At 47.8% G+C, this 25,014-nt stretch overlaps 1 protein-coding gene across 2 annotated transcripts in view; it reads right to left on the bottom strand.

Annotated features, from left to right (window-relative positions):
* The window catches only part of INPP5D (inositol polyphosphate-5-phosphatase D), a 136,374-nt gene that overhangs the window by 73,703 nt on the left and 37,657 nt on the right, over nt 1-25,014 (bottom strand). For both annotated transcript variants that reach the window (XM_036768079.1, XM_036768080.1), the window contains exons 3-5: nt 19,302-19,452; nt 15,931-16,102; nt 12,284-12,424 (exon numbers count right to left, since the gene is read on the bottom strand). In XM_036768079.1, coding sequence (XP_036623974.1) covers nt 12,284-12,424; nt 15,931-16,102; nt 19,302-19,452 — 464 coding nt within the window. The remainder of the gene's footprint in view (nt 1-12,283; nt 12,425-15,930; nt 16,103-19,301; nt 19,453-25,014) is intronic.

The raw sequence follows: 25,014 nt of genomic DNA, 5'->3' as shown, positions 1-25,014 counted from the left end.
TTCCTTCCTTCCTTCCTTCCTTCCTTCCTTCCTTCCTTCCTTCCTTCCTTCCTTCTTTTTTTTTTAAGTGACTACTTGCCCAGGGACACACAGCTAAAGGTCTGAGGCTGGGTTGACCTCAGGTCTCCCTGACTCCAGGGCAAGTGCTCTATCCACTGTGCCACCTAGCTGCCCCCAGATCCATTAAATTCTAAGAGGTGACAGCCATTGGTTCCAAGTATTAGCACTGGAAGGGACGTCCCCGAGAGCATTATTCTGGTCTAACCCTCTCATTTTACAAATGAGAAAGCGGATGCCCAGGCAGGTTAAGGAATTCGCTCAGTGTCGTTCAGCTAGTCAATGGCGCTGGGCCGGACCAGACGGCAGACAACACCCCGGCTCCACTTCCTGTGGCCCGCTGTGGCTCTGATTGCAGCTGTCATTAACAATCTTGGTTCTCAGGCTGAACACGGGGAAAACATGCTTGAGGACAAGCATCAGGAGAGGCGTCTTCAAAGCAAGAGTTCCAGAAAAATTCAGCTGAGGGGCTGGGGAGGGACCCAGAGGAAAGTCATTGGGCCTTGTGCCATTGAGGAAGACAGGCAAGGCGGCAGTCCAACTGAGCAGCCTCTAGGACACTGGGGAGCGTGCCACTGAGGAAGAAAGTACAATGAGGACATGCCGATCTAATCTACAGCCTCCCTTTGCATCGTCTCCTATTTTAACTAATTATTTGTGTTATTTAGGGGCCCCGTTCAGCAGTACTTTTCTGCTGAAGGAGCATAAGCATTGTCAATACCAGTAGCTTCTAAATTCCAATGCCCTAGGAAAAGCCCCATTGCCACACCCTAGCTGCATCTCTGCTTCTGATGACTACTCAATTCATCTTTTAAACAATTCCAGCAAACCAACTGAGAATTCTCCCTGACTCCTCTTTTCAGTCTAGGAGGAGGCCTGCAAGTTGAGAAAGCAACAGTTACTTTACATTCCACCCAACAAGAATTCATGATTTGTGAGCTGTGATGGAGACTTAGCAACAACCCTCTGGGGGTGGGGGGGATGGTGGTATCTGACTGGGGATTGTTGATTGGCTACCAGAGCACTCCTGCGATGGCCCCTTTCAAAGGTTGCCTGGAAAGCTGAGGGCGCCCTCTCTACCATCCCTGCCATGGCCCATCTCACAGGTTTTAATGTTGTAAACATCTCTGCTGTCTCAGGCTTTATGCCACCAGGGACGTGAGCATTGGCAAACCGAGAAGCATTGGCTGATCCCAGCCTGACACCCTGCCTGGACATGGGACTGCAGCTTTTCATCTGGATACTCATCCTGCCCACAGCCAGCTGGAGAGTGCCAGGGCCACAGATTTCTGCCCAGGGGCACAAGAATTCATCCAGTTTTAGCCATGGGTTATATGGAATCTCTGAATTGAAAGGAACCTCGAAAGCCACCCATTCTGAGCAGCACCCCCTCTCCTCTGCCCCAAGGAGTGGTCCCCCAGCCTCCACTCCAAGAAATCTACTTTGGGGAACTCATGACTTTCCAAGACAACAATGCAGCTGGGGAAAGTTTTTCCTTTCCTAGGAGGAGATGACTTCTCCTGGCTCCCAAAGCTACAGGGCATCCTATTATTCCTAGGATAAGATACAACCTTTGCTATTTGGCTTTTAAAGTCCCTCCCGAACAGGCTCCATCTGCCTTTCCAGATTTAGTGCACATCATTCTCTCTCACATTACTCATGTTTCAACAGGCTTGCTCCCCAGACTTCCCTTCTCCCAGCTCCAGGCCTTTGCAGAAGCTGCCCCTCGAGGGCTGCTTGGAGGGCAGAGGCTCTCTGGTTTGGGGTTGGCAGCTGTAACCACTGTCTGGCACACGGTAGGCACCTTGGTCACTCACTGATTGACTGGCTGGCAGCTCATTCCACTTTTGTCAGCTCTGCCCATTAACAAGCTCCTCTTCCCCCCAGCTGAAATCTGCTGCTTTTTGCAGCATTCACTCAGCACTCCCTGTTCTGCCCTCTGGGCCTAATTCCTCTTCTGGGTGACAGCCCTGCAGTTGCTTGAGGACAGCTCCAGCATCTCAGTCTGGCAAAGTTTATTGGCTTCCTCCTCGTTTCTTCCAGCTGATTAGTGGATCGTGGGCTGTGGGGGCCCCTTGGGAGCTCAGCAGTGGGCCCTACTCCAGGCTGTCTGTGTCTTTCCTAGGATGTGACAGAACCCAATATTCTAGGGGTGATTTACCAGGACAGACTATGGGAGAACCATCGTGTCCCTAGCTCAGTTTAATAAGCATGATGTGCCAGGCACTGTGAGAGGTGCTGCATAGATGATAGACAAACCAAGAGTCCTTGCCTTCAGGAGGCTGCTATTTCATTAGGAGAAGACAACATGGGCACAGTGAGGCTGATGACCTCCTGCAGTTCTACCTCACTTAAATCCAACCTGTGAGCAAGTCATCACCCTCACGATGTCAGTGGTCCTCTTGGAGAGCAAAGAATGAACAACAAGAAAATATATTCAGGGTAATTGTGAGGGCAGGGACAGAGTATCAGGGGATCAGGAAAGGTGCCACACAGCAGCCGAGCTTTGAAGGAAGCTAGGGAATTCTGTGAGATGGAGCATTCTCAGAATGATGGATGCCTGTGTAAGGGCATGGAGAAAGAAGGAAGGAAATACCTACTATGAGCCAGGCACTGGGTTAAGTGTTTTATGAATGTCTCCTTGGATCCTCACAGCAACCCTGGGAGGGGTGGGGCTGTTATTATTCCCATTCGACAACCGAGGAAACTGAGGCTGGCCAGGTCATATGACTTGCCCAAGGTAACTTGAAGGTGGAGAACAAGAGGGCCACTTTGTCCAGAAGCACAGCACGCATGAGGCTAAATAACATGAAATCAGTCTAGAAAGATATATTGGAATCAGACTGTGAAGCGCTTTCAATGCCAATAAGACACTTTTCTTCAGGGACAGTAGGGACCCCCTGGAACTTACCTGGGGAGACCCATGTCTTTGAATATCCCTTTGGCAGCCATTAGGAAGCCAGATTGGAGGCAGGGAACCCAAACAGGAGGCTTCTGGCAAAATCCTAGCAAGACTGGTAAAGGCCTGAACTAGGGTGCTGGAGTAGAAATTAGGGGCCAGATCCAAGAGATGTGGATCCTAAGCAAGATAGCTCTGGGTATTCTGTTTCTGTTCATTTAGTGAGGAGGCACAACGGCCTTGGAGTCAGGAAGACCCGAGTTCAAATTCATCCAGATGCTTACTAATCATGTGACTCCTAAGCAAATCACTTCAGTACCATCTGCCTCAGTTTCCCCATCTGTAAAATGAACATAGTAATAATAGCACCTCCCCAGCTAACCATAAAGCACCAGAAATGCCACTCATCATCTTGATGATGATGATGATGATGACATCCTTCCGTGGCTGCGGTGTTATACTACTGGCTCACATTAATTTACAATCCTTTAAAAACTCCACATCTTTTTCACACAAACTGTTGTCCAGCCCATACCCGGGCAATTGATTTTTTGAACCCAAGTACACGGCTTTACATTTATCCTCATTAAGTTTCATTGTATTAGACTTGGCTCATTTTCCTAGTCTGTCCAGAGCTTGTTGGCTCCCAATTTTGTTATCCAATATATTAACTATTCTCCCTCAGTTCATACAACCCACAAATTTGTTAAGTTAAATATGTATTCATTCAAGTCATTGATAAAAAATAATTTTTCAGACTATGGTGGGAACATGTCTAGGACAGTCTGCTACAGACCTCTTTTTGACTCCCCTGTTCTCTAGATCTCCCTAAATTTGCGATCATCTAGCTTGCATCTTGCCCTCAGCAGATATTGTCAGGTCTATTACTGAAATCCAGGTGTTCTATCTATCCTGGAGGCATTCATTGGGTCAATCAAACTTATAATCTGTCAGAAAAGAAAATGAGGTCAGGCTCTCAGAACCTATTGCTGACAAACCCAGCTATTGGTGATCACTACTGCCCTTTCTAAATGCTCACCAACCCTCCCTCTAAGGAATTGGTTCCAAAATTTTGTCTAGTCATTAAGAAAAGCCTCCAAGTCTCCTTTCCAAAAACATTTGCAAATGAAGCTGGAATATTTATACTATTAACTTCCCCTGATAGTGGATTTTCTCATTTGATTGCAGACATGTGGGGGAAGTTTCCAGTAAGTGCATCTGTCTTTATTAGTAGTAATAATAATGATTTCCAAGATGTGCACTTGCCATTCAGGATGATATTTTGAAGAAGTTTAGCATCATTTTTCCTAGGCGATCAAAGCATTTCATGGCTTACTCATCTTCGCTCTATGCTGAGGAAGTGAACCAGCAACAGTTTATAGATATGGAAGTGGGATGCCACAGAGGTCACACAGCTGGCTCCAGAAGAGCTGGTATGACATTCCTTGTCATCATTGTGCTTCCTCCCTCTCCCCTGTGGCAGCTAAGGGCTGGTCTTTGAATCACGAGGAGCTGGGTTCAAATTCAGCTGTCTGCCTTGGTTTCTTGATCTGTGAAATGGCGATAACAACAGCGCCGACCTCCCATGATCGTTGGGAAGATCAGACGATAATGTGTGTAAAGTGCCTAGCACAGTGCCTGGCACACGCGCTCTGCTTAATGAAGGCTTCCTCCTTCTTCCCTTGTGGGCAGAATATAAATAGAATAAACTTTCCATCTCAGATCTGGTCCCTGTGATGTGTGTCCCCGAAGCAGTGTCTAGCACCAGACAGCCCGTCTTTTTTTTCTAAGAATTATATTTATTACTGAAATAGCTGGAGGCCATGACTGTCAGAACTCAGTCAGAGCTGTCAACATTAACGGGCTTTGGGGAGGCTGCTAACAAGACAAAAGCAGACAGGAACAGAATGGGAAGCGGGCTCTGGGAATGAGAAGCTAGCTGCCTGGCTGGCTCACAAAAGCACAGGCTTTTAGTGCTGGAAGAGAACCAGCACCTGCCTCGCCCTGGTCCGACTGCATCCTTGTTCAGATGGAGAAACTGAGTCCTGGGGCGCAGCGGTCACCTGTTAGAGGCGGAGGCTGGCCCCTGGATGTCTGGACTCCTCAACCAATAGGCTCCATCGGGAAGTCACAGTGGCACAAATAGAAAAGATTATTAATGATTCAGAAGACTGGATTTGATTCCCAGCTCCACTACTTCTGAACTGTGTGACCTCAGGCCACTTGCTTCGCCTCTCTGGGCCTCAGCTTCCTTGCCTGTAAAATGAAGGGGCTGGATTAGATGCCCTGAGGGCCTTCCAGCTTTACAGCTATGATACTCTCAATCCACTTCTCCTGTCTAGGCCTGTTTCCTCATCTGTAAAATGAAGGGGTTGGACTTGAGGACCTCCAAGGTCCCTTCTAGCTCTACGATCCTAAAGGAAGGCAAGAAGCAGCATTGCATATAAGCCTCGTCTCAAGAATTCCACTCTCTAGGTATTTGCGACACATGTAGGTTTTCCATTTCAGTTTAACCCAGCATTTCCAGGGAAAGGTCTGGTCCAGGGGGTAAAACAAGAGGAAAATGGGAGAGGGTTGCCCTGAAACCCAGGAATCCGTTGGATGAGTAGATAGAGACCTTCTCGTCAATGAGCTAAGTAGGTGATCAGATTCCAGCATCTCCATCTGCTAGCATGTGGCCAGAAACAATGGAAACATTTGGCAAAGCTGCCACTATGCCAAGGTATTTGGGGAAATGCACATGGAAGGAATTAAAATTCATCCACTTTGATGCACAACCCAGCACATAAACACAGCCTTCATCTGGCAAACTGCACCACGGCCATACTGAGATGGGCTTTCTTAAAGGGAAACCAACCAGGAGATGCTTTCTAAGTATATAGGAGCTCACTAGAATGCCTTCAAAGGATAGAGAACTCAAGCCCCGAAATGGAAAAGTACCAAGCCTAGCAAACGAGACATTTGTAAAGCCGCTGGCACAGAGGCTGGCACAGGGAAGGCACTGGATAAATCCTCCTCCTCCTCCCCCGCCTCCCCTCGCCAATGGCCCTTGTAAACTTCCTAGAGCACAGGTTGGATGTATTCCCTCCTCTGCTCAAGAGCCCCCAGTGGGTCCCTAGTGCCTCTAGGATAAATTACAAACTCCTCCACTTAGCATTTAAAACCCTTCACAGTCTGGCTCTGGCCAACCTCGCCAGAATTAGCGCACCTCGCTCCCCTTAGTCCTCTGTGGTCTTCCTCCCCTATTTGCTTTAAACACAAGCACTCTGGCTGATTGCGAAAGGAAAGTAAATATTTAACTGGGGAGTAAAGTGTGAGGAGAGAAAACCAAATCCTTCCCAACCTCTAGACCCAAGTTCACCTTAGCGCCTGTGGTCCTACCCCACCCCCGCCCCGCACTTTTCAGTTTCTTTTTGTGTTTTGTCTTTTCGAGTTCTGTAGGGAGCTCCTTGAGGGCAGGGACTGTCTTTTGCCTTTCTTTGTATCCGCAATGCTTCTCACAGTGCTTGGCACATAATAGGTGCTTAATAAACGATACTGACTGACTAATTGACCTTGTCTCTTGGAATTCCTGGTTTCCTTCAACATAGGAAGTCTTTTCTGATTCCCCTAGATCAGGGGATCCTAACCTGGGGTTTGGAAACTTGTACAAAAGAATAACTATAGTTCAGTATGATTGGTTTCCTTTGTAATCCTATGCATTTTATTTCCCACATAATAATATATTTATGTAGATTTGCAAAGTGCTCTATAAACATTATCTCGTTCGATCTTAACCACAACCCTGGGAGATGCGGGCTGTTATTATCCTCACTTTATCTGTGAGGAAACTAAGGCAGACAGAGTTTAAGTGACTTGCCCAGAAATCACACAGTGGATAAGTGTAGGCTTGTTGTGAGTCTTTGTTTGTTTTTTGCTTTTTTTGGAGGGGGGAGGCAGGGCAATTGGGGTTAAGTGACTTGCCCAAGGTCACACAGCTAGTAAGCGTCAAGTGTCTGAGGTTGGATTTGAACGCAGGTCCTCCCTACTCCAGGGCTGGTGCTCTACTCACTGTGCCACCTAGCTGTCCCTGTTGTGAGTCTTAAATGAGATGATATTGCTTAGCACAGTGTCTAGCGCATAGGCGCTTTACAAAGACTGATTCACATCCCCTTTCTTTCCCCTTTCTCCTTAGTAAGTGTCCGAGGCTGGATTTGAACTCATGTCTTCCATAATCCAGCCCAAGGACTCTACCCACTGTGCAACCTGCCTGCCTCATTTAATAATATTATCCTGAGCAGGGATCTACAGATTTCGTCAGACTGATGCCAAAGGCTCCATGACACACAAAAGTTGAAGCTCCCTGCCCTAGACATGAGTCTTACCTTCTCTTCAAATGATCCTGTATATGCTTATCTGTGTGCATGTCATATCCCCTCAGTAGAAGGTAAGCTCCTTGAGGGCAGAGAATGCTTTTTGCTTTTGCCTTTGTACCCCCAGTACAGTACAGTGCCTGACACAATAAATGTTTCCTATGTGTCTGCTGAATTGAATTGGACCAGCCATATCACTGCTGCCCTCAATTATCCATATTGATGAGGATGGAGAGGGTTCATCTTTCAAGCTGCTTTCCCTTGTGAGCGAGTGTGTGGTCACTGAATTTAAGGACTTGGTGTGAAATCCATCCCGGGAGTGAGTGAGGATTGAATTTTGTTATGCAGGAAAATTTTTCTGTTCTTTAGCTGATCCATAAGGTATCATCATTTTGGGGCTTTTTGCCTAGAGTGTGTTACTGAGAAAAGCAAGTAATAAAGAAAGCTGTAACTAGGGTGGGACAAATAGAGCTCTGGCTCAGGGAGCTGAAATATAAAGGCCACCTAGTGCAGTTACTATAGTAGCTTATTTTCTTTTCTGCCCAATTGAATTTGCCCCAATTATCTTTTGTATTACTTTCCTATTCCAAACTACAAACATGAGCTGAGGGAGATTTCAGTGTAGCGAGCCTTACAGTGGGCTGCTGCTCCAGACATCTCAGCTCTCCCCGTCTAGGGAAAGGAAAAGCTCAGTCACTGAGAAAACAACTCAAATTAAAGGTAGTTTTTTGGGGGGGGGGCAGGGGGAACCTAAATGGTATAGGGGGGAGAGTGTTGGTTTGGAGTCAGAGGACCTGGGGGTGAAGCTGTGTGACTTTGGACAAGTAGTTTCCTCATCTACAGAAGGAAGGGCTTGGCTTAAATGGTCCTGACGTACACTCCAGTTCTAGATTCATGACCTTTTGACCTGAGAGTTCACCAAAGCACCATTTCTAAATAACTGAAAATAGGAATAGTTTACCTATGCATGGCGTTAAGCTATTAAAGCTTAAGACTGCACTAAGATTTTGGGGACACTCTAAATTGAGTGTTTCATAGTTGTAAAATGGTAACACAGTCAGTTAAACATTTATTAAGTACCTACTATGTACCAGGCACTGTACTAAGTAGTAGGACACAAAAAGAGGCAAAAGACAGTGCCTGCCCTCAAGTAGCTCACAATCTAAGGGAAAAAGACAACAAGCAAATAAACATGTACAAACAAGCTATATACATGGGATAAATTGGAAGTAATTTAAAAATGGAAGGCACTAGAATTAAGAGGGGTTGGGGAAAGCTTCCTGTAGAAGATGGGATTTTAGCTGGGACTAAAAGGAAGCCAGGGAAGGTAGTTGGTATAGATAAAGAAGGAATACATTACAAGTATGGGAGACAGTCAGAGAAAATGCCTGGAGTCACCATATAGGGTTTATTGAGAAGGATGTGACATGATCAGATCCAAGATTTAGGGAAATGACTTTAGTGACTGAATGGAGGGTAGGCTGGAGGGTAGAGACTTGAGGCAGGCAGACCCCCACCCCCCAGCAGCTATTGTCATAGTCTAGGTATGAGGGGATGAGGGTCTGCCCCAGGGTGGGGACAGGATCAGAGGAGAGAAGGGGGAGTACTGGAGAGACACTGCAGAGGTGAGATCAGCAAAAGATACTGCAAAGGTGAAATCAACAAGAGATGCTGCAGAGGGGAAATGGACAAGAGATGCTGCAGAGGGGAAATGGACAAGAGATGCTGCAGAGGGGAAATGGACAAGAGATGCTGCAGAGGGGAAATGGACAAGAGATGCTGCAGAGGGGAAATGGACAAGAGATGCTGCAGAGGGGAAATGGACAAGAGATGCTGCAGAGGGGAAATGGACAAGAGATGCTGCAGAGGGGAACTGTCAGTTGCCATGATGATGACAAGGAACTTTAATGACAGCATCCTTTCCTGGGACTCATTTCATCCATAACCCTAATGGATATCTTCCCTGCACCTGGAGTTAAAGGAAGTGGATCAATCATCAAGAAATTCTTGTACCAAATGGACACTATTTGAAAAAGCGAATGGGCACCTCATCTCCAGGAATTAGGTAAAAGATAAATCTGGCAAAGACCAAAGGGGGAGAAATCCTATCTGGGGGATTGGGTGGGAATTATACCAATCATAAAGTCTACCTCTAGGTTTTGAATTCTCCATAAAAAATATCTAAGCCATTCCTACCCTTTAACCCAGTAAGCTACCACTGGTCATATACTGCAGAGGAGAGGAGAGGAAAAGGGAGAGGGAGGGAGGAGAGAGGAGGGGAAGGGAGTGGAAGGGGAAGAGGAGGAGAGAAAGGTCTAGTACATAGGTGGGGAACCTGCGGCCTTGAGGCCACATGTGGCCTTCTAGGTCCTTGGATGTGGACTTTTGACTGAGTCTAAGTTTTAATAAGGGGATTTGCTCTGTGAAGTTTGGATTCAATCAAAGGGCTGCACTTGTGGACCTAGAGGGCCACATGTGGCCTCAAGGCCACAGATTCCCCAACTCTAGTCTAGCATATACTAAAATATTCATAGCTGCATTATCATAACCAGCATAGAGCTGGCAAGAACTTAGACAACCTCTAGCTTAAACCCTCATTTTGCACATAAGGGAAGAAGCCCAGAAAGGGGAAGAGACTTATAAGAGTTCAAAGGGTAAGTGCAGAGACCAGATAACCCAAAGAAAAGTGTGAAAGCCCTTTTCTATCTATTACCTCACTTGATTACGTGCTTATGACCCTCACAACACTCTGTGGTAGCGAAAATATGATGAGTCTCATTTTATAGCCAGGATTCTGAGGCCCAGAGTGGGTGGGTGACTCACCAGTATCACCCAGGTAGGATGTGGCAGAGACAAGACTAACCACCAGGGTTTCCGAACTCCCAGCTCTTTGTTTCTAATCCTTTGGTACTTCTAGGCTTAGCTGTGTGCCCATGTGATTCAATACAACTTAACGCTGGAAGAGGCCTTAGAGACAACCTAGTCCAACTCTCATTTTACCCATGAAGAAACCAAGACCCAGGAATGAGGGGACTTGCCAAAGGTCATGGAATAGTTTGTGGCAGAGTGAGACTTGAACCAAGCAAGGGCGTCTGACTCCACATCTAGTCTAGTTCCAAATGAGCACGTGCATACACACACATATCCCCAAGAGAAATGGTCAACAGATATAAAAAAAGCTTTTGAAAGAATTGTAAACTAGAAATGATTATATGAAAATATGTTCCAGATCCCCAACAATGTGAGAAAGGCAAATTAAAATAATTCTGAGAGTTCACCCAAACCATGTAAATCAGTAAAGACAACAAAATATGGGAAGCATCAATGTTGAAGGAATTTTGGGGAAAGAGGTAGATAGATAATACTCAACCATATGTTTGGGGGAAAGCAGTGAATTGGCTTAGCTGTTGTGGATTTTGAGTTCGAACTATCCATGAAAAGTGCCCAGGAGTGGGGAACCTGAGGCTTTGAGGCCACATAGGGCCTTCCAGGTCCTTGGGTGTGGCCTGTTGACTGAGTCCAAGTTTTACGTAAGGAATCCTTTTAGTAAGGGGATTTGTTCTATGAAGTTTGGATTCCATCAAAGGGCTGTGCTTGAGGCCCTAGAGGGCCACATGTGGCCTTGAGGCTGCAGGTTCCCCACCCCTGGAGCACAACCACACCCTCTGATCCAGTGATTCCAGCATGGGAATATATTCCAAAGAAGTCAAAAGAAAGAGAGGTAAAAAACTAAAATATTCATAGCAACATCTTTGTGTCTAGCAAAGACTAGAAACTCCATGGATGCCCATTAACTGGGAAATTGCTGAAAAAACCTTTGGTGTGCTTTTGAATGGAATATTGTTGTTCAATAAGAAATGGCAAATGTGAAGAATTTGGAAAAGTTTTGTATGAATGGAGAATGAAATGAACAGAACCCAAAGAACACTGTATTTAACAACTACCATGTAAATAAAGAGATCACAAAAGGAATTTGAACACTGAACAAGTGAAAAAAATCAATAAAGATCCCAAAGAAAACATAAGGAAACATTCTCTTTATGACAGGGGTGAGGAGATCACCAGGACAGAATGATATATCTATTGTCAGGTGTGGTCATAGTATCAAATATTTTTGCTCAGTTGTGGCTACGCCATAAGAGAGAGTTCAGTCTGGGGAATGAGAGGGTGCCCCCCGTCAAATGACTGTGATGCATTAATAAAACATATTTTTAAAAAAAAGGTAGATACTTTGAACTACCCCTCACCAAGTCTCTTTAACTGGTTACTAATGATAATCTATTGCTATTAATACTAACAGTAGTAATAATACTGGTGATAGTTGTTCATAATAGTAGGGACAGAGACAAAAGTAGTAGTCATAATAGTAGTTGTGATGTGGTAGTAATGTTTGTGGTGATGATGAGATGAGATGTAGCAATGGCGTTGATAACAGTACTAATGGTAGTAATGATAGCAATATTTATGGTGAGAGTGGGCGTAGTGATGGTAGTAAGAGGAGCAGGAGTATTAATAAGAGTCATGGTGTAAATAGTCCCAGCAGTGATAACAGTAGTGTTAGCAGTGGTTGTGATAAAATTGTAGCAGGGACAATAAATATGGTAGTGCTCCTCTTAACAGCTTCTTCAAGATGCTACACAGAACGTGCCTTGAGCATTGCGATGACAGCAGCAGCTATAATGATGTCCGTAACAATGGTTGCTACAGCAGTGGAGGTGGCAGTGGTAGGAGGAATGATGGTAGCCATGGACCTTGAGGTCCCTTTCAGCTCTGCAGCTTTGATCCCAATAATAGCAGTCATGGCAGGAGTACTAATACTTCTTTCTGTTGATGATGATGATAATAGTAGTGGTAGCCACAGTGATGGCAGTGCCAGTCACGCAGCAGTGGTGCCAGTAAGAGCAGTATGGGATTAGATTGAGAGACTGTCCCTCCCTCACTGATGGAAGAATCCCCACCCCCTTTCCAGGCCTACCTGTAGAGCTCTTTGCAGAGGACCATGACTAGCTTCTTGAGATGGGGGAGGTTACTGGAGCCTGTCTTCACAAATTCAGCGTCCATGGCAATCTGAGTGTTCACGTAATCTTGGATGGCTTTCAGGTGCTCTTCAGGAAGCCTTGGGGATAATAAAAGCTTGGATTAACTCATGGGTCCATCATTGCTACCAACCCTTAATACCAACAATAAAGAAGCACCCCCAAGCAAGGGAAACATGACCACTTGGTTGGTTGGATGGATATTTGTACAGAGGAATGACTGGTTCACTGACACATCAATGTCCCCTCTGCCTTTAGCCCTTGGAAAGGTCTCTTTTGTACTGGTCTGGGAGAGAGAACAAAGGGAGGGTCAAGAGAAATGAAATGATGGTTTGGGGCTTTCTTTGCAACCCCAGAACTTCGCACTTTGCCTAGGAAATAGTAAGCACTTAATAAATGTGTTGACTTAATTATCCCAACAGTGGGGAAGGCAATTCAGCTGAACCACAGGAGTGGGGAAGGAGCAGGTGTGGCCCCTGCACAAGGGAGTATCTCAGCATTTCTGCCTGAGTTGCATCACCAGCCCAGACTGTTAGCAGAAGCGTAGTCTGGGGCAGAGGGTATTGGAGGGGGAAGCCACTGATACCTGAACACTCCCTGATCTAACAAACTCAGGCTATTGGCTTTGACAGCATTCCCGATCACTCCATATCTGATTCTGTAGCTCTAGTTCTCCAGAATTGTCTTCTCAATCATCCTTGTTGGACAAACCCTACACTGAGCCTCTGTTTCTCATCAGATGAGCCTACTCGGTTGAGTTTGGGCCATAGAAAAGCATTGCCCTGATACAAACTGTGGGTCTTGCTCAAGCCTGTGGCCACCAGATCCACAGCTCTGCCTCTCCAGTCTGTAACGCCATACCTTTCCTTGTGTCCCCAGAATTGAGCACAGTGCCTGGCACATAGCAGAGACCTTAATATACACTTGTTGACTGACTTAAATGGGTCATTAGCCAGATGATGTGACAGTGGACTTTTGGTTTGGTTATCATGCATTAATGGTGTTATTGTGAAATGATGGAAGAAACGATTTTATGTCTGTGTAGAGGGGGGAAGAGTAATTTGTCAAGGTGATCACTGAGTCATTAATAGTCTTCTTTGTTAGCCTCACTTGAATGGTCCCATTTTTACTCACCAACCTTAGAGCACTTTCATTGTATTATTTTGAACTTATGACTATGCTGCTTTATGATGGCTCATTCCCACCCATTATTGGCCTACAAGATCATCAGAAGCAGAAGGAGCATCTCTTTCCCCTTCGGGCACTCCGCAGGAGGCTCTAAGCCTAGCGGGTCCTCGGCAGACACAGGCTGGCTGGCTGGTGGGCTAGCTGGGGAGTTGGATAGATGGGCAGTTGGAGAGTTAAATGGGTGGATGGTTATGATAACAAGAGCCAGTGTTTGTTTGCAAAGGCCTTTACATATATTATCTCATTAATTCTTATAACAGCCCTGGGAGGTAGAAACTATTATTCCCCATTTTTTTCAGATGAGGAAATTGAGGCTGAGGGAGGTTGAATGACTTGTCCAGGGTCACACATCTAGTGAGTATCTGAGGTAGGATTTGAACTCGGGTTTTCTGGACTCCATGACTATGCCATCTAGCTGCCTGGATGGATGGAGAGCAGCAAATCAGTGCAGCATAGAGGGCTAGCATGTGATGGCAGTAGTGGTTACTTACAGGACATCGAAAGGGAGGCCCAGGAGCTGGTGACTCTAAAAATGGCCCATTGTCACTGCAATAGGAAAAGTAAATCCAAGAGACACAGAGGAGTGAGGGCCAGGGTGTGAGGATCTCTGACCTCTGACAACAGGAAAGGAGCGATGAGAATGGCCAGTGCAGAAGCCTAGGGGCGTTGGTATAACCCTGGGGTCCCGCTAGTCACTGAAAAGTATTTCCTGAACACTTTGTTGTGTACCAAGTGACAGATGCATCCTGTGGTGAACAGCTTATCTCCCCTGAGATGACAGGAGTCCCTGTAGCTTCTTTGTGTGAGACACGGTGGAGGGGAAAGAGACTTCACCTGTGGCCTGGTGGCTCCTTCCCCTGCCTCCGTCCCTCACCCTAATGAATGGGATCCTGCACAAGGTCTCCACTCCATGCCACTGGCTGTGCTTGGTCAGGGAAGGGCTAGGAGGGGCTGCTCCCGATCAGCTCCATGCACTCCCTGAGCCTCAGCAACCAGGCTGTCACAGTACCCAAGGCTGGAGATGCCGCTTGATTGATGGAATGGTTCCTGACATGAAACCTCATTTCTATAAAATTGGCACTTTTATTCCATGAAGTAAAACTATTCTAAGAAGTTTGCAGAGAAGAGAGGACAAAAAAGGGCTGTTCTCTGGGTCCCTGAGGTGCTTTCATGGAAGATGGGAGTTTATTTGTCATTAATTCTGAAGCTCAGATTCAGAGCCATGCACCACAAGGGCAAGATGTTTCTGGTTTTGTTCAGCTGCCGCAGGATGTAGTAGATGGGCACTGGATCCAGAGTCAGCTGTGTGACCTGGGACAACTCACTTTTTAACTCTGTGCCTCAGTTTCCTCATCTGTGAAATGAGGGGGTTGGACTCAGTGGCCTCGAAGTCCCTTCCATTTTGAAGTCTACAATGCCATGACTTTAGCCCCACAAATGGCAGCTTGGCTTTTGGGGCGGAAGCTATTTTCCATACTGCTGTCTTTTCCTTCTGAACTCAGAACGTTTCTTTCTCCAATAGTTTGGCCTCAGCATATGAGTGCTGTCTGGCAACCTCCCGTGTGTTGTCATGGGTTGGTGTCTGTAACAGAAGCTGTGCCACCATCAAAGGGGTGGAGACATGTGGGTGAGCACCACAGACCAGTTCAAAAGAGCCTTGGTACTCCAGCTGGCAAATTCCCCCCCCCACCCCTCCACCCCCACCCCAGAGTTCCTGTCTTTGATCCTGAACGCTGTCCGTTCTTGTCCTGGCGAATTCAGTCTTGGTCACAGCATTCTGGGATCTCAGAGGCCATCTCATCCAGCTCCTTTATCTTACACATGAGGAAACTGGGGCCTATGCAAGCTCAGTGACTTGCCCGGGGTCACACAGCCACACACTCAGAGGCAGGATTTGAATCCAGGCACTGACTCTAAGGTCAAGACTCTTCCCCAGGTACTGCCAAACCTGTCTTGCAGGGTTGTTGGGAAGAAAGCCCTTCACAGGCCTTAAAATACTGTTATCATTATGATGGCTTCTATTTGTCATTTGTTTATTGCCAGTCTCTCTCAGACTGGGTTAAGCCAGCCAGCTCCTCCTCTCCCCCTGCTCCTAGGCCCAAACTGGTAAGAGGCTTAGCATTTGGTTCCTTGAGGGTGGAGGCCACTCAGATGCTTTTCTCCATATCCCTCACAGCCCTTCCCACAGTGCCTTGCCCATCACAGGTGGTCAGCAAACATTCCTGGAGTGAACACATGAGCATCTGTTTAATGAGTGCATAAACAAATAAATGGTTTCTGGTGTAAGTTCTGTGGTAGCCTTGACGGGACAGGGACCATGAGAGTGCCGACATATCCCACTCCAATACCTGTTCCCTCTGGGCCTGCACCACCACCCCCAACAGTGACAAGAACTCACCCGCTGGTGTCCAGGCCCTGCAGGCGCTGGAGCAGTGTCTCAGACAACGATAACGGGCTGTGTTCCATGACTCGGGAATTATCCACGGGAAGAGCAACTTCCTTGGCCTCACTGGAGCCCAATGCTAGGGGAAGGTTCCTGGGTGGCAGCTCCGGCGGTGAGATGAAGAATTCTGTTCCAGGGAAGAAGGCGGAAGGTTGTTTTGGCTGAGGCTGAAGTCTCAGCTCCTCACATTCCACATTGCCTTTAGGAAAGCTGCCTGCAGTGGTAGCTGTCTCTCATCCTGGAACTCCCCCCACATTAGGACACAAGCTTTTAGATGGCAAGCCAGGGCCCTCTGTGGCTTTGTACCCTCACAGCCTGGCACAGAGCAGGCCCTTGACAAATGCTCCTTGGATCATCACTCCCCTCTGTCTTGTTCCCCATTCTTTATCTCCTCCCTTTGCCAACAATGGTGTCCGAGGCCTTGCTCATAACCCTCAGAGAACAGAAGACCCCTAACTCGGAAATTAATTAGAATGGGGTGCTCTACCCCACCCCCCCACTGAGAGGAAACCCATGACTCAAACCAAAAAAGGGGAATTAACTCAGATCTCTCTGGACAGTTTCCAGCCTGCCCGAAGCATGAGTGTGGAAACCACCAACACTCACCATCTCAAGGAAACAGGACTTCCCTTCCCCAACCAGATCCCAGACACCCAGATTCTTATGCCCTGAGAGAGGCCCCCCAGAATATGTCTAGTGTGATTCCCACGTGATAAAGTGGTTCTGAAGGAAAGCCAGTCCCCTGGGCCACTGGGCCCAGCCATGGCTCTCAAGGTGGGGCTTTGGCTTGGCTGCACTCTAAAGGAATGGGGTGTTTGTATCTGCTGGCCTAGGGTTTCAAGGAGCACCATGACTCACCAAGCCTGAGAGACAGAATGATGGGCAGTCACTGGAGAGGCTTTGAATAGAACATGACACATGTTTTACGGTGTAGGCAGAAGCCACAGACATTCAGCCCTTAGCAACAGTGCCTTAAGGTAATTAATGCACACTTCTCTTTCTGAGTGGAGACAGTGGCCACAAGATGAAGTCACTTTTCTGTCCTTGTTGGAAAGCATCATGGGAAAAAGGGGTGTGTATCTAGGCAGGCCACCATCAGCAGATGGGCTGATGAAATTATTTTCTGTCCTTGTTGGAAAGTATCATGGGGGGAGGGGTGTGTATCTAGGTGGGCCACCAACAGTAGATGGGCTGGATGTTGTGGCCCAAAGGGATGACTGCCAGTAGTGTAGAATGACTCACTGCCCTTCTGGAGGCAGGTTAATGGAGCTCACTGGACAAGAGGTGGGGCTGCCATGTTCCTGGGACCCTCTAAAGAGCACTGAGGATATGATGGTATACAGGAAAGCTGCCCAGGAGTCAGGAGGCCCACTCTGAGGCCTGGCTGGGCCATGCCATCTCTCTACAGATGAGAGGCTGAACTAAACAGTCCCTTTTCAGTTCTAACCATGGACCTCCAAAGCCAGAGGAAAGAAAGCTCAGATCAGAAAGCATAGCACCTGGGGCCAGATGTTCTCATCCTTAGAGACAACCTGGAAGAGAAAAGGAAGGTAAAGGGGAGGGGGCAGGGGAACATCACCAGGCCCAGAGATCAGCATCCTCAGCTAAGGAAAGAAAAGGCAGATGTGACCACTGGGCCACAGCCAGCGAGCTTGGAACATCCAGGGAGAAGCAGAGTTGGGGAAATGCCCCCATGTTCAAATGGAACATGCCGTAGAGATAAGTGGCCTAGATTTTAGCAAAGCATTGGAGAAAGTCTCTTACACTATTTTTATGGAAAACATGGGGAGATGGGGAGTATTTGATAGCACAAATATATGGATTAGGAGCTAGGTTAGTGGCTGGACCCAAGAACAGTCAGGATTGATGTCTGCTTGGAAAGTGGCCTCCAGTGGAGTGCCCCAGGGAGCTATGCTGGGTCTTATGTTGTCAACTGTGATTGTAAATGCCTCGGATAAAGGCCTGGATGGCATACTCATCAGGCTTGCAGAGGGCAAGGAGGGGCAGCTACCACACGGAAGGAGGGGCAGCCAACATACCCTAACAGGCTCAATCTAATAAGGTGGAATTTAACAGGAGTAAACGTGAAGCCTCACAGTTGGGTTCAAAGAATTATCTTCACAAGCACAAGATGGGAGAGCAGTTTGTCTGGAAAAGATCCGGGGGTCTCAGTGGACTTCCAGATCAGTGTGAACCAACAGTGTGATGTGGCAATCACGAAAGCTAGTGTGATTTTGGCCTAGAATGATAATGATAACAGCTACTATTGATGTTGCACTTCAAGGCGGCAAAACATTTTACAAATATCTCATTTGATCCTCACAGCTACCCTGGGAAGAAGGCGCTATCATTCCCATTTTACAGTTTAGGAAACTGAGACAGGTTGAGGTTAAGTGACTTGCCCAGGGTCACACATCTAGTAAGTGTCTGAGGCTGGATTTGAACTCAAGTCTTCCTGACCCCAGGCCTGGTGCTCTAACCACTGTGCCACCTCTCTGTTAAGGGAGACAGAGGTTCACAGAGTAAGATGATGGCCCTACTGCACTCTGCTTTGGTGAGACACTCTTTTCAGTTCTGGGTACCACAATTAGGAAGGACATTGATAGGGGGAGAATATTGGGGGGTGGGGTGGGAATTGAGATGGTTGGAGCATCATAGCAGCTTAGATCTGGAGCTGAAGAGGCATTAGAGATCATTGAGTACAAACTCTCATTTTACAGAGATGGAAACTGAGTCCTAGGAAGTAAAGCAGTCTGCAGCTGAGGGTCTTAGGTTGGACCTGATTCCCAGGCCAGCCCTCCCTCTGGACCACTGTGTCACCAGGGGCCCCTGGGAGGGGCTGCTCCCCCCAGCCTCCAGGGGTTGGTTAGAAGAAATGGGGGGGTCAGTCTGGAGAAGAGAAGATAATGATGATGGTGATGGGCTTCTAGACTTGTCCTGCATGGTTCCAGAGCACACAGAACCAGGCGTTCCATGGCACTAAGCGGTGGACACCTCTGGAGGCAGAGGACCTGGATTGAAATCCAACCTAGTCACTTACTATCTGTATGACTTTGGACAAGACATTTGACTTCCCTGGGCCTCAGTTTCCTTCTCTGTAAAATGAGGGAATTGGGCTACTGGATGACCTCTGAGGCCCCTCCTGGATCTCTGACCTTGAATCCCTTAGCTAGTCTGGGCCTCAGCTTCCCTATCTGTAAAATGGAAGCATTGGCTTCTGAGGCCCCTCCTGGCTGGGAGGTTCTGGGGTTCGGGACTGACCTGGGAAGCATCTGCTCGCAGCCACAGAGAGAGCCTCCTTTGGGCACTGGCCTCTCCTCTCTTACCTGTTTCCTCCTCCAGCTCGTCTCCGGCCTCCTCCTCCTCTAGCGGGACAGGGTACTGCAGATGGGTCACCAGGCCCATGTTCTCCTTTTTATAGAACTCTATGAGCTGGTCCAGGCTGGCGAAGAACCTGACAGGGACCCCTTCGGACGCCTGAGGACAGACACCCCCCACACAAGAAGAGTGCTTTAAAAGAAGGTTCAGCCTTAGCGCCTTGCCCTGGGGTCAGGATTACCCTCCCACACTAGCATGGCAAGGAAAGTCTGAGATGAGACTGTCAGGGGCCTCCACTGGCCCCTGGGCCCACCTTTCTACTCCCCAACACCCACTCACAGCCATTTGGCAAGCAGGGAGAAAGACTTCCCTCCCGCCCCCTCCAACCTGCAGTCAGACCAAAGCTGTGGCTGACTTTTCGAGGCCCCTGACAAATCTGTCCAAAGGGCTGGTTTCACTTCTAGCTCCTTGGCTGGCTGGGGCAGGTCTTGTCGTGAGGGTGAGAGGTGGGGTGGCGGTAGAGTGGGAAATAGGGCTGCCCTGGAAGTGAGGAAACCTGGGTTTGAATCCTGCGCTGAGCCTCATAGGACATCAAGAGGCAGACCACCTGCCTCCCGAAGAGACCTCTGTGGGGAGAGGACTTTGGAAGCTTTATCGAAATGGGGACAACAATTTCTTATAAAAATCCCAAAGCCTAAAGGATGCTCCAAGTCCCAGGAGACCCACTGTCTTCTTCCTTGGGGTCATGGCAGGAGCACCCAGAGCAATTCAGTGAGAGGCAGTGTGGCCTCAGAGCCAGAAGACCCAGATTCATACTCTTCTGGAGTGAGGCTCGCACAGGGGGCTTTTGAACCCAGATCCCCTTCTTCCAAATTCAGTGTTCTTTCCCCAAACCTGGCAGCCATGGAGTGGAGGATCAGCAAGGGGCCCTGAGGCAATTAAGACACTAAATTTCGGAGAGGGTGGCCTCCTGCACTGGTGGAGGGAGTTTCCTCATATGAGAGTTCCCTATCCCAGTGAAGCTGCAGGTCCAGTCTGTGTGGCTGGTCGAGTCACCAACATTTATTGTGTGCCAGGCTCAGTGCTAAGGGCTAGGCCCTGGGCTAAGCAGCAACTTGTTAACCCTTGGTGGTGCAGAAAGAAGAGGAATGCTGAGTGGTCCCAGTGTCTAAGGACAGAGAAATGAGGCATCTTTGACACCAATTCATAGGACACACATCAATGCAGCACTTCCTCCATGTGAGGCATGGTGCCAGGTGCTGGAATTAGAGAGATGGGTCTTCTATTCTACTCGGTGAGGTACAGATGGGACACATCAAGAACACAGATAAGGGAACACCCCAAAGGGGGTCAAAAAGAACTAGGCAGGGAGATCAGGGGGTGAGCCAAGGATCACAACAGGAGACTAAGAAGCAAAAGTGAGGAAGGAGTGCCTTCCAGGTATGGGAGACCAGCCTATGCAAATATAGGGAGGTAGGAGATGAACTTAGAGGCCATCAAGTGGACTATTTCCCTCAACTCTCTTGCTTTTCAGGTTCCTGGAGCCAGCAGAAAGCAGGGCAATGAGTCACTACAGCACTATTGTGTCTTAGAGGCATTACGGGGAAGTGGATAGGTCACTGGGCTTCGAGTCAGGAAGACATGTGTTCAAATCCTGTCTGAGAGATGACTGGCGGTGTGACCCTGAGCAAGTCACTTAAATGCTCCGTGTGCCTCACTGTTTATTTGGAAAATGAAGGGGGTGGACTCATGGCAACCAAAGTCCATCCCAGCTCAGAATCAATGGCCCTATGATTCCAAGTCTGCTTGACACTTCCTGGCTACATAACCCTGGGAATGTATCTCTGAACCTCAGTTTTCTCATCTGAAAGATGGGGCTAGTAAGAGCACCCATCTCCCAGGGTGGTTGTGGGAGGCAGATGAGATGTGAAGGAAGCCCTTTGCAAACCCTGGACTGTTAAATGATACCCAGCTACTGTGATTATCTCTGAGTATTCTTCATTTCTCCAAAGGCTTTGGTCTTTGGAGGCCCAGGGTCCGCAGCCCTGGGACTGGGGAGGATTTCACAGGCCGTCCAGCCCAAGGCCCATCATGAAACTGAGGCTCACAGGAAGGGGAAGCCACTTGGCCAAGTTCATGCAGGTCAGAAGAGGCAAAGCTGTCTCTGACCCAGGTCAGAGGCTCCGATCTCAAGCTGGAAGGGTCTTTGGGACGATCTTGTCCAAGCTCACAGTTTATAGCTAAGGAGACAGACACCTTGGACGTGAGGTCCCTTGCCCAAGGTCACACGCATAGCGAGCGTCAGAGGCAATATTTGAACCCAGATCTTTTGACCCCAAGAAGCCGCATCCATGGCTTCTGCAAGTCTTCCAGGATCTCGAAATACGTAATCCAGTTTCCTTATACTTATTCATCCTTATCCCAGGGAATAAGGGCGCTGCTACTGTTTTGTCTTTTCCTTGGGTGATGGCAAGACTGCCTCTCTGAGACTCAGTTTGTTAATGTGTGGAATGGTAATAGTCACAGTACTGACCTCACAGGCTGGATGGTCAACAGAGATCATGGACGAAAAAGCGCTTTGCCCATTTTAACGTGTTCAAAAAGTTGGCTGTTGCTGGTTTTAAATCCTGGCATTTCCCCTCTGCCTCAATTTCTTCATCTGTAAAAATGAGGGAGTTGGACTCCATGACCTTAAACCCCTCCCACTTCTAATATCCTGTGGTTCTCTGATTCTGAGATGAAAGGCAAGAAGGGGAGTCAGAGGGAGAAAGCCACAGGGGCAGAGGCACGAGGGGGAAGGAAGTGGGGTGACTAAGAGCAGACTGAAAATTCCTGTAAGAAAATGCTGCCTAGTAGAGTGCAGCTGGGAGCTGGTCTCTCATACATTCTTCTGAGGATGCTGAGAGGGCATTGTTCCCAAGAACACTTAGGAGCTAGATCCGGAAGGGAGCTCAGAGGCCACAGAGCCTGAGCCTGAGCCCCTGACCTCCATCCTCTGCACCGAGGCCTCCCCTCGGCCTCCCCACAGCCTCCAGGCTCCGAAGAGAGCATCTCGGGGCATCAGCAGGGCCCTTCTGCAGGAGGGGGCCCCAGGCTGAGCCTGGGAGGGAGGCAGTGATCTAATAGCCTGAGCGGAAAGGAAATGCACTTGTACAAATACACAGAGATGGGAAATGAAATGTCACACGAGAGGAAAAGCAAGAAGTCTGATTTTACTGGACAGAAGGGGAGGGGTGTGTGATGAGGCTGGAAAGCCAGTTTGGAGCCAGGCCACAAAGCAACACTTTCTGTTGAGTCAACAAGCATTTACATAGTGCTTACTGTGTCCTGAACACTGTGCCAAGTCCCGAGAATACAGATACAAACAGAAAGACGGCCCCTGCTCATGAGGAGATTCTATTCTGATGAAGCCAGGGGCACGTGTCCTGTGCTCGAGGGATACTCCTGCCAAGCCATTTTGGGGTTAGAAAGCACACAAGCATGTTCATAAATTAAATCTTGCAAGCATGAGAATTCATTTCACCAGGGCCAAGGGCAACTTGAAACTTCTGTGGGCCTCGGTTTCCTCATGTAGAAAATGATGGGATTGAGGGGTGGTCTGTTTCAGTTCTACATCTGTGGTAGAATTGATAGGACTTGGTGACTGATTAAATAAGAGGGGAGAGGACCAAATGAACAAGAGCCCCAATATCACAAGCGTAGTTGTGCCCCAGAGGGAAATGCTGAAGAAAGAAGGACTCAGAGTGTATGTATGTGTGAGTGCATGCATGCGCATGCATATGGGTGAATATGTGCATGCATGTGTGTGCGTATGCATTGTGTGAAAGTGTGTGTGCATGCGCGCATGCATGTGTATGTATGTGCAGCATGCATGTGTATGTGTGTGAGTGTGTGCATACATGTGCATGCGCGTGTATGCCTTGTGTGGCTTTGGACATGAGGATTCTGAGGTGCTGTTGTGATAACCAAGCAGAGGTGTCCTGCAGACACATGGAAACGTGGTTCTGGAGCTCAGAAGGGAGGCCGGGGAAGGCGATTGTGATGTGATCTGAAGGAGGGGATTGTTGCATTTTTCTCTTTGTGTCTCCAGTACCTAGCCCAGTGCCTAGGAGGTGGTGGTGCTTAATAAATGCTTGTTGAAGCTATCTATAGGCATAGAAAAAAAATACTCCAAACCACTAATCATTCAAGAAAAGCACATTAAAAGCATTTCTAAGGTTCTACCTTATGTCCATCAGATTGGCAAAGCTGACAGGAAAGGGAAAACGACAGCTGTTGGCACGGCTTCAGGAGAACAGGCACATTGGTGCCCAATTGGCAGAGCTGTGAGTCGGTCCAGCCTTTCTGGAGAGCAGTTTAGAACCCAGCGATAGCAATACTAGGCTTATACCCCAACAAAATGTTTTGATTAAAGGGGCCATGTCCTCACGGGTGGCCCTTTGACAGTATCCAAACTTCACAGAACAAATCCAAAATTATTAAGGGAATTCGTTTGGATTCAGGACCTAGAGGGCCACATGTAGCCTGGAGGCCACAGGTTCCCCACCCCCAGGCTAGACAATGTGTGGTATATGAAGGTAACAGAATATTATTGTACTATAAGTAATGAAAATTATGGTTTCAGAGAAGCTTGGAAAAACTTGTGTGAACTGATGCAGGCTGAAGTGAACAAAACCAGGAGAACAATTGTTACAGTAACGTCATTGTTATAAGACAAACAACTTTGAAAGACGGAAGAACCCTGAGCAATGCCAAGGTCCACCGTGATTCCAGGGGACTCCTGATGAAGGCTGCTCCCTATCACCTGACAGAGGTGATGGCCTCCAGATGCAGAGGGAGACAGAGTTTTGGACATGGCCAATAAGGGATTTTTTTTGCTTGATTATGCTTATTTATTACAAAAGTTTGGTTTTCTTTTTGAGGGGGGGAGGAGGGAAAACACTTATTAATTGGACAAAATCTCATGAAAAATAAGTGTTTGTTGATGAATTGATTGGAGAGTCATCTGCCCAGAGATGAGATTTGAATCCTGAGAAATGAATGAGGTCACCATGGGAGAGAGTGTGAAGAGAGAAGAGGGTTAAGGAGTGAGCCTTGGGAAACATCCTTACTATGGGGTCAGGAGGAGCTCACAAAGGAGCCAGTGCAGGAGGATGTGGAGAGGCAGGAAGAAAAGGAGAATATGGTCTCCAACTCCAATGGAGGAAAAAGAGACCAGACATTCCTAATGAGTGCTGCACAAGGTCACACGTGGCAAAGGGGTCGAGGACAATGAGGATGGCACTTAGACTCAGCAAGTGCTAACCATCAGTGACCTTTCTGAGGGGAGTTTTCTTAGGGTGGTGGGAAAGTAACAACTGACTTGGAAGTTTGCAGAGCATCTTATATACACAATCTCCCTTGGGATGGAAGCCAGGGAGCCAGGGGCTGAAGAGAAAGTAGAGGCAGTGAGCAGACTCAGCTTTGTCCACAAGTTGAGCAGTATGCAAGATCCCAAGGACCGAGTTTGGCCCCAGAGAAGCAATATGAGAAGGCTCGGCCTCTTTGCCTCCAGAGTGGAGGACTGTGGGTGCGCAGCACAGCATACAACAGCAGACTTTCCAGATACGGTGTCTAGTTTTGCTAAATGATTTCCCCCTCTTTTTTCCATCCAAAGACTTGACTTTCTGGGGGAGGAGGGGAGATGGATGTATTGGCACATGTAGGTGATATAAAGACCAA

The sequence above is a fragment of the Trichosurus vulpecula genome, chromosome 7, assembly GCF_011100635.1.
Source record: "Trichosurus vulpecula isolate mTriVul1 chromosome 7, mTriVul1.pri, whole genome shotgun sequence".
Lineage (NCBI taxonomy): Eukaryota > Metazoa > Chordata > Mammalia > Diprotodontia > Phalangeridae > Trichosurus > Trichosurus vulpecula.
The sequence above is the reverse complement of the archived record's forward strand: the minus strand, read 5'-3'. Positions and strand labels throughout refer to the sequence as shown.